Raw genomic sequence first — 10,000 nt, forward strand, 5'->3', positions numbered from 1 at the left:
CTCCCTCCATCTTCCCTCCCTCTCCCCTCAAATTTACCGCGCTGTAGTGACGTCATATCCATTTACCCCATTCCCTGTTCTAAAGTCACCCCATATTACGTGATTGGTTGGAATGTCACGCCACATATTGTATTGAGTGCTGATTGGCTACAGTTTTGAATAAAAACCCCGTCTGATTTTGGTAGACCACACAACAAACATGGAAGCCACTCCAGGTAGGTCAAGGTAATCTTTTTTTGTCATGCCATATGTTGTACTGAGTTATCATTGACAAGAATTCTGAAAACAAAGCCCAGATCTCAACTCCATTCCAGGTACTTCGACATATTCATTTTTTGACTTCTCTGATGAGGAGGTAGAAGACGTAGTTGAAGACTATGTCCCTCTCTCACGCCGAGAAAGAAATGAAGACCCTGACACTGACTGTGATTCGTCCGATGACGAAATCGATTTCGTGGACATTCACAACAGCAGCATAGACTCTGACGAGCCATTGTCGGTCTATGCTGCCAAAGTTCATGAACGAAATTCTCCAGGTACGTGGAGCTTCACAGTCCGTCCGATGAGCCGTTATCGGGCTTTTCTAATTTCATGCTTTTTCGAAATTCACCAGGCAGTGCAGGGTTTCAGTGGCGTAGAAAAGAAAACGTCCCGAGAAAAATCGGCTTTACGGCGACACCGGGTTTGAGGGCAAACCTCGATGCCTCATCGTCGCCACACGATTTTTTGAAGATTTTTTTCAATGACGAGATGATGAACATCATCGTCGAAGAAACTAACAGGTAAGTTCCCATCCTCATCATTTTGAAAAAATGATACAAAAATTCAACCTGTTCTGAATAGATAGTCAAGCTATAACTCCATTGAATGTTTTATTCTCCATTACAGGTACGCCGATTCACATCCAAACATGGTGAAGGGCCAAGAACGAAGGTGGATGCCTTTGACAGTCCCTGAACTGCAAATATGGATCGCATTGCGGATAATGATGGGGATATCGCCGAAGCCGCGCCAGGCTCAGTACTGGTCGAAGGATGACCTGCACGAGTCCCCATTTTTTCCGAAGCACATGCCCAGAGACAGGTTTGACCAAATCTCCACTTCACTCCATTTTGCAGATAATGCTTTCCAAGATGGAACCAACAGGCTGTGGAAGCTTGGACGAATAGTCCAACTACTGCAGAAAAACTGTCTCGAGGCATACACACCACCACAGTGCATTACAGTCGACGAAAGCCTGTGGAAGTTTAGGGGCCGCCTAAGCTTCGTGACATATAATCCAAGTAAGGGAGCTAGGTTTGGCCTCAAGGTGTATAAGCTGTCTGTGTCATCAGGCCCGACATGTGGGTACACATGTTCTTTCCGGTTTTATACCGGCCAAGATAGGGGTAACATGCCGGCCTCACACAAAGCTGTCTCCGACCTCATGGAGGCAGCACACGTACTAGATAAAGGTTATACGCTATATGTGGATAACTGGTACACATCTCCCACGTTATTTCATTGGCTGCAAGGCAGAAAAACTAATGCCTGTGGTACAGTGAGGCCGAATAGAAAATGGATGCCAAAAGACTTCACCAAGTTGAAGCTAAACGAAGCAGACCATAGAAGTACACCTACGGGAATGCTCTGTCTGAAGTGGGTTGATAAAAAACCCCTCCATGTTTTGTCTACAATGCATAACTCAGAAATGGTGCAAATCGATAGATTGAATAGACAAGGGCAGAACGTAGTAAAGCCTAGGGCAATCATAGACTACAACGAGGGGATGAAGGGTGTAGATGTGAGTGATCAGCTGGCTTCCTCATATCCTGCAGCAAGGAGGAGCCTCAAATGGTACAAGAAGGTATTCTTCTACCTTTTCGATTTGGCTATGACAAATGCTTTTGCCTTGTACCGAGAAGTTGGCAGCCAAAAATTACAACAGCTGGCATTCCGGGAGGAGGTGGTCAGGGGCCTTCTCCGGGAATATCTGCCCGAGGCACCCAAGTATAGCGGAAGGGGAAGGCCATCGGTAACTAATTCTGCACTTAGATTGCAGGGCAGAAACCCCCACGTCATCAGAGAGATTGATGGAAAGAAGTATAAGAGGTGCCATGTGTGTTACACACATGGCAAAAGGAAAATGACTAAGGCAGAGTGCCTCATTTGTAAAGTTCCTCTATGTGTTTTTACCTGTTTCGAAGTATATCACAATAAGGTAAATTATTAGAGGGTATGTAAAATGTATATATTGTAAATAGTTATTTTACATGTAATACATGTATATGCTTCACTCCCTTTTTTATTCCCCACATGTAATTCCAAGAAACATAACCTCACATACATATAGAATATGCTATGACATTGGTCAAATAAAACAATTTCCGATTGTCATGCCATTTATATCGTTTCTGGAAAAAAAAAAAAAAGATTCAAATCCACTTTTTTATTTGCTATCGAACAATGTTACGTAGATTCATGGGAATAATTACACCATAAAAGAGCTAATGTAAAGAGTTATGAATTATCTTATTGCATTATCGAACTGTTTACGTCTTCTAAAGACTTCCTATACGAGTCTAAAATAATGGAAAAATGTGTTATTTTCAAGCCTCCCCAGTTTTCCAACAAAAGGCAAAACTGATGTCAAACTGCTTCGAGCGCGGCCTCCTACACCGCCCGAGCGTTTTCTATTACGTTATCGAACTGCTTACGTCTTCTAAAGACTTCTTATACGAGTCTATAATATTGGAAAAAAAAGTTATTTTCAAGCCTCTCCAGTTTTCCAACGAAAGGGAAAACCGATGTCAAACTGCCTCGAGCGCGGCCTCCCACACCGCCCGAGCGTTTTCTATTACATTATCAAACTTCTTACGTCTTCTAAAGACTTCGTATACGAGTCTATAATATTGGAAAAAAATGTTATTTTCAAGCCTCTCCAGTTTTCCAACGAAAGGGAAAACCGATGTCAAACTGCCTCGAGCGCGGCCTCCCACACCGCCCGAGCGAAATAAAAATACCGTGCGGACATCCGGGCCATATAGGGTAATACCGTATTAAGCCTAATTACACTAACTTCGAAACCGCGACCAATGGGTTAAGTGTGTATCATAAGGATGGTCAGATCTGTTAAATTGTACAGTTCTTGGGTTAGAAATATCTAATCTTATATAAAGGATATCAACAAAGCCATCAAAGAGAAATATTTCTATGTAAACAAGAATGTAAAAAAAAAAAACACTTAGGAAGATTGATATATGCATAGCAAAATATACAGATAAGGAGAGATAGATATATAATTAGATTCACCCTTTAAACTACAAAAAGACTTCATTCCCAACCCCTCCACAGCTGCTTGAAATTTGCAAATACAAGAATGCATACTACAAGTGTACAACATTAAGCATCACCTACTATATGTGGGGACATCGGTTTCACTTAAATTTTTCCCATATATGTTGGGAAGTGGACCAATCATTAAGGAATACAGCTATTTCTCATATATACACATACCATATGCTATTTGACAAGTTAGCAGCTGGGTCATGTAGTAAGAGTGTCTGGGAGAGAGGGGGTAGGTGGATCTAACCTGGGATTACATTAGGGTCAGTACTTGTAAAAATGTTCAACTAACTCTTTAACCCATTAATGATGGGGACAAGATATCACATCATGTGGTGGCAGGGTCGGCCAATGGGGACGAGATATTTTGTCTTGGCTATCCTCCAGGCTGGCACGCTGGCTGATCAGGTATACAGCGCTCGGCCACGGCCAGTGCGGGCAAGCATCCCGTGGCATTAGGCTTATGCATTAGAAATATCCCAGTATTTAGACCATTTAGAGTCAAAATAGCCCCGTCATTAACGGGTTCAGACATCCACTTATCAGTCCTAACTTAGGGATTTTTCCTAATGAATAATCAGCATGTCCTAGAATCCCTCTTGGCACATAAAATCTGGATAGCTGACATAGTGTCTTAAAAGGTAATTCCTAAGTAACACAGGCAATAAAGCAATTGCCAAGCATTTAACCTCTTGTCTCAATTTCAATTTGCATTTCACACAATAAAAAACATTTTATTCTTCATGTAATGAATTCAATATGTTACTGAAGATGAAGATATAACAAGTTCAGGATATATATCCTATATTTCTGAAAATACCAGTAATTTACTACTTATTTGTTTTGATCTTACTTGCTCTTCATATTCTGTATGAAGAAAAAATAAAAAGTTTTTTGACATTCTTTATACAGTAAGTATATAATAGTAAACTTCACATCACCCAGTGATAGTAGCAGTTATCTAATTTTGTATTTTTTGCATGTTTACCTTCCACAAGTTTTGAAAGTCCTTTATCTTATTTTCTCTGGGGGACTTATTAGGATTCAAACAAACGGAAAAAATCCACTTCACTTCTCACAAGGTAAATGATGGATAATTCTTATCATTTTGTTTTGTAGAGGCCTATTTTCTACCCTGAAACAATTTTTGTAGCAGGGGACTTCCTCCATTCCTTGGGATTTTCCAGATTCAAAAGGAAAATCAATTCTGTATTTTCGTCATTCCATTCGTACCAGGTGACATCCTATAATGTCATGCTAATATTCAGCTCCCTCCGGGTGACATCCAAGCACATCATAATCTCTCCCTCAAAGCAAGTGCACATAATCATAGGAGTTTCATTTGTATAGGAACATTTTCATCCATTGTGAAAATAATGTAAACAAATACAAAAACCTCTTATTATCATCCCACTGAAGCAGGTGGGTGAAAAGTGCTCATAGAGTCGCAGCGTGGCATCACGCCCGGAGAAATCTCCCGCTTAGTCACTGCTCATGCTTGTTATCAAGTCAGCGGGAGAGGCATTATGCAAATGCAAGCCTTAGCATGAATGGGTTAACTTTCAATATTTAAGAATAATTTGATATTCTGCATGTTTATCTCCCACTCTGTGATAAGATCTACTCATTTTGGACAGCTCAAAAAGTCTGATTTTGTTGCTTTGAGTCTGCATCCCATGGGGAAAAGATGTCTTACAATTCTTCTGGATGACGACGACATCTTCTCGGGTCAAAACACGTATAATCAGAGGTCTTTTCTACCACTTAAAATTTATCTAATGGATCTGAAATTTTGAATATTCTAGGGGGCATACTGCAAACATAAACAAAATAAATTAAGCTACTCTTAAGGGGTAGCAGATCATGGTTGATTTCAGGCAATACACATGTAAGGATTTGAAGACCTTGAAGATATAGCAATAAGGAGCAGCAACAAGCACAGAAGAGATGCAAGAAGCTACTGATGCTATTTGCAGTATTGAAACTACTGAGCTATGTAGTTTTCAACTTATTTGTGCATAAAAATCTATTGTCATTTCTTCTTGGTAAAACCCATGGAGAACAAAAGCCACAGAAAAAGGTTTGTGTAAAATAAGGGGAGACTAAAAGAACTACAATTTGCTTCAACATAAACAAAAGCGAGAAAACAAATTACCTCCGCATCTGCTAGCCGCGTAGAGAGACCAACCACAAACACGAGGTTCTTCTGCACCACACGGACATTGGCGAGGTGTTTTCGGTTCTCCGTCACCTTTTGCTTACGTTGCGCATCCTTCTGACGCTTTTCCTGCCTTATTCGCTGCAGCCTGGGAGGGTAATGTTATGTAAGTTAAAACATTCTTGATTTTGGGAAAATGTTATTTATCTCTTCATATCTGTATAAAACACAAGCACACATACAAAACAAAATTAATTTAGAACAACCAGGTAGTGATAGAAGATTAGAGAAAGTGGACAACTCCAATCTCTGTGAACTTTCTTCTTCAGTATATTCCTATGTTATTCATTCAAAAATGTGCATCACTTTCACATCAGTATTATAAACCCATAAAATAATAATAATAATTCATAGGCACAAACACACACAAAAAAAGAAAGAGTTCAAAATACACACTCTTCATGCGATAAGGGCTTGAAGTCTGCAGGGTTTTCAGGGTAGGCCTTCCGACAGGCAGGGCAGAGACCATTCTCGTCTGTACGGATCCGATGCCAACAGAACCGACATATTTGGTACCCGCACGTACATGGGAAGAAGTTTAGGTCATCCATCTCCAACGGCTCCATACATAGTGGGCACTCCACCATATCCTCACTTAAGTTTAGCACCGACATTTTTTTAAGTGATCCTATATCCGATAGTGGATCGCCTGAAATGCAAAACAGTTATGAGCTTAGTGGTCAAAAGACAGCCTTATCATTTACATTTAATATCTGAAAACAAGTAACACTATCTTAATTAAGCTATGAATCCTACAACTTCATTGCTTATATCTATTTTTGTTCATTATTTTAATGACCCATCTTAAAATATAGTAACACAACTAAGGCTGTGGTAAGGAAAAAGAATCTGCCACTTGGTCACCAAGCCATTGACTTCCCAGTCACCATAACAAATCTAGTAACTCAATTTCTTGGTATCACCAGGTGCAAGTTCATAACACCCAAATAAACCAAGCAAAACTTGAAGCTACTTTTAATGCTCCCACCAGTATGAAAGAGTCAGCATGAAAGTGTAAGCGGCCACTCCACATACCACCAAGTGAGAGTCTCACAAAACTATTAGTTAACACAAAGTGAAGTAGGTGACATACCTAATAACTAATATCATTTTACCAATTAATCAATATTTTCTACAAAAGTTCCATTAATAATATCCAATAGCAATAAGAAATATGAAATATAACAACATTCAGTGAAAACCCGCACAAAAGCAGATGCTGATAAAACGGCAGTCTATCAGTATATAAACAAATCAATTAAGAATAGTTTATAGGTCTTATATTAACTCATTATAAAATGATTACATCTCCATTTCCTGATAGTTATATCTATGGCAGACTTCAGAAAATTTAAGTGTTTACTTTAGAGTACTTAATAAGAACCAGAACTAAACTTTACCTCTTGTTTAGTTACCTAAATTACCCCCCTCCCCCCACAAAAAAATATTAAGACAAGGAAACACTTATCAGGATAAAACAAACATAACCGGTCACACAACAGTGTCACTTGCAGCCTTACCCTGAGAAACGTGCCAAATGAATCAAGGATATCATGGAACAAGGAAGTGTAATGGAAAAATCAGATTACCAGACATGTTGAACAGCTGGATACAACATTGATAGCACAAACTATCTGATAAGTTCAATTTATCAAGGAAAATAAAAAACAAAGATAAATGAAAGCTTATGAAAAGGCTGTCATATATATAATTAGACCTAAGAACATTATCATCCTTGTGTGAAAACTACAAAAGATTGTTTTGTTAGCTCTGTCCTACTTGGTAGAACACACTTTTTAGATACTATAAAAAAAAATATATATATACATACAGCTGTGTCATCTAACAGCTGTAATATTCCCATATAATATATGACAAGACTTGAAGGCTGCCATTTAACTTGTGTAACATCAATTATAAACATATTGCTACATTTCTGATTCACTTTTGACTATTCCAAAACAAGAATCAATTATCGTTCACCGTTTGCTGCATACAAAGAATATGATTCAAAACAAACATTGCCAAAATCACAAATTTACAAGCAAACATTTTTTTTTTTTCATAATCAAGATATAAACAAAACCAATCTAATCAGGTTTTCCCAATAAACAGATAAAGCAATGGCTTTTTCATAGGGGCTGAAATAGGAGTAACATTTCAGTATTTAAAGATAGCAGACTTCCTCATTTGCTAATATTGCAATAGGGTTAACACAAATTGTTCAGCATCATTAAAGATACCAAGATTTCTCTTTGTGTTATATCTGTTCTTTCATGAGTGCACATGTCTTTGTATATTAATGTTTTCACAGATATGCTTGCCTATATGTTAATTAGTGTTTGCCTATGTCTTTGTGTTTTTGCATATCTTTATATCAACATGGGTGTGTGCATTTACACGTGTGGTATGTGCATTTACAAATCTGTAGTGTGAGAATTTATAAGCATATGGGTGTATAAATTTGTGTGTGGGTGTGTAAATTTATGAGTGTGGGTGTGTAAATTTATGAGTGTGGGTGTGTAAATTTATGAGTGTGGGTGTGTAAATTTATGAGTGGGTGGGTAAATTAATGAGTGTACAACTTTGAGTGTGGGTGTGTACACAATAAGTATGTGGACATTTGCACTTACATTTATGAGCCAGGATATGTATTTATTTAACTGTGCAAGTGTGCATGTGCATGTGTGTGCATATATATATGTGTATGTGTGTGTGTGTGAATTTCCATACATATGAAGGTTTAGAAATATATGTTATCAGCATCTAAATATGTTTGTGTAGATATAAATATATAGTTCTACATTTATATGAGTATTTACGTAAGGTTATGTGTAATTGTTTTACATTTCCTATCTTCTAAATGTGTATATAAATTTTTTCTTGTTTATGTTTGTGGTTATGTGTGAATGTCGATTTCCATGTCTGCACATGATGTACACACAATTGCGCTTGCATTTCCTTCTTCCTGCGCTTAAATTACACGAGAATAAATAGACACGTTTCACTCTTACCTATCTATCAATATCTTCCAACTTATCTCATTAATATAACACTATACCCTAGCTTACCCCACTCATATTTAAGCCATTAACCTAAGCTACCTATTCCATACTTCAAAATAGAATAATATGCCAACATAGAGCAAAAACTTCGAAAACTATAAATCATAAACAAACAAACATCTCCATTATTTCTGTCAAGAGAACAGCTTTGTTTCAACTTTATACCTCTTTTCCTTCCAAATATAAATGATAATCAGAGAGAACCCACACGCCTCTGGTCAAATCCTGGTCGTTTTGGGGCTATTTGGATCCGTTTTTGCGTTCTGATCCGTTGTAAACAAAATTAACAGCTGATTCCCGACCAACCAGCTTTCACCACAACAATGGTAATTAATCCATACACACAAAACATGAAGGTATTTCTATCACTCTGCCTCGTATCACCACCACCGCTCTGATTCCCAAATCACTCAAACCAAGGGGATCCGAGGCCTAAATCAGCGCATAGGCCCATAAACGGGTGATATACGAGTCGTACATATTTGTCTACGAAGTCTTTCCTTCCCTTTAGGAGTGACCTTCAACCACCGTAATTGGGCTCTGGACGTCTCTCCTCTCCCAATTCGCCTTTTCAAACCTATTCCTAAAATTACGCCATGACCAAACGAGCCAATCGGGCTCATGACCTCCTACATGACGTATTTCTATTGCATGAAAATCTACATTGATGTCAACCGGACTTTAACTGGGAAAAGGGGAGACAACTCAAGACATCTCGACATATTTGCTCTTATTTATGGCTCGATGTGCATCCTAGGCTCTTTATTCTCCCTCTCGGAAGTAGATGAGAGATCAAACTACCTTAATAGCAGGCTTAAAAGCCCGAGAAACCCATCAAAAGAATGAAACTTACAACTAAAATAAGGACTGAAGTTGGTGGCAAAGTTGAGGTTGAGGAAACACGGGTTCTGCGCATGCGTCGAAACAGCGGGTCCCGGATGTAACAAATGACGAGCGATGACAGATTAAAAATCGACGCTTTTTAACGGGTTTTTACGAGGCTTTGGGAGCTTGGAGAAGAGTTAGGACCAAAATATTGGGGAATTGGGGAGGTTTCGAGGAGGTTGGGGTGGTTTTGTAAGTGGGCTAGGTGCACTTCCTGGATCTTTGGGGATTAGGATGATGCGTAGGTCAAGTTGGGATTCTAGGTATTCTTGTCGCTTCTAGGAGACGGAGGGATTTTTAAAGTTTTTCCGCTCAAATTTAGCAGAGAAAAATAACGTCGAACATATCAGCTATTCTATATAAAGTAGCATAATAAGACGCAAAATTCATACATGACACACTTTTGCTGTTTCTTGGGAAAATTTTACACGGATGAGTCACACCTATTCGGAACCCACCAAGAAAGATAATCCGATCCTCCCAAGAGCCTTTGATCTTTTAAAAAGAA

General features: G+C 38.6%; 1 protein-coding gene across 4 annotated transcripts in view; it reads right to left on the reverse strand.

The window, feature by feature from the left end:
• The window catches only part of LOC122257836 (uncharacterized), a 23,942-nt gene extending 14,322 nt beyond the window's left edge, over nucleotides 1-9,620 (reverse strand). For all 4 annotated transcript variants that reach the window (XM_086542621.1, XM_086542619.1, XM_086542620.1 and 1 more), the window contains exons 1-3: nucleotides 9,461-9,620; nucleotides 5,939-6,191; nucleotides 5,480-5,630 (exon numbers count right to left, since the gene is read on the reverse strand). In XM_086542621.1, coding sequence (XP_086398747.1) covers nucleotides 5,480-5,630; nucleotides 5,939-6,156 — 369 coding nt within the window. In that variant the 5' untranslated portion in view covers nucleotides 6,157-6,191; nucleotides 9,461-9,620. The remainder of the gene's footprint in view (nucleotides 1-5,479; nucleotides 5,631-5,938; nucleotides 6,192-9,460) is intronic.
• Nucleotides 9,621-10,000: the final 380 nt, after the last annotated feature.

The sequence above is a fragment of the Penaeus japonicus genome, unplaced genomic scaffold (genome assembly GCF_977035675.1).
Source record: "Penaeus japonicus unplaced genomic scaffold, GWHDUDI00000001_assembly GWHDUDI00000012, whole genome shotgun sequence".
Taxonomy (NCBI): Eukaryota; Metazoa; Arthropoda; class Malacostraca; order Decapoda; family Penaeidae; genus Penaeus; species Penaeus japonicus.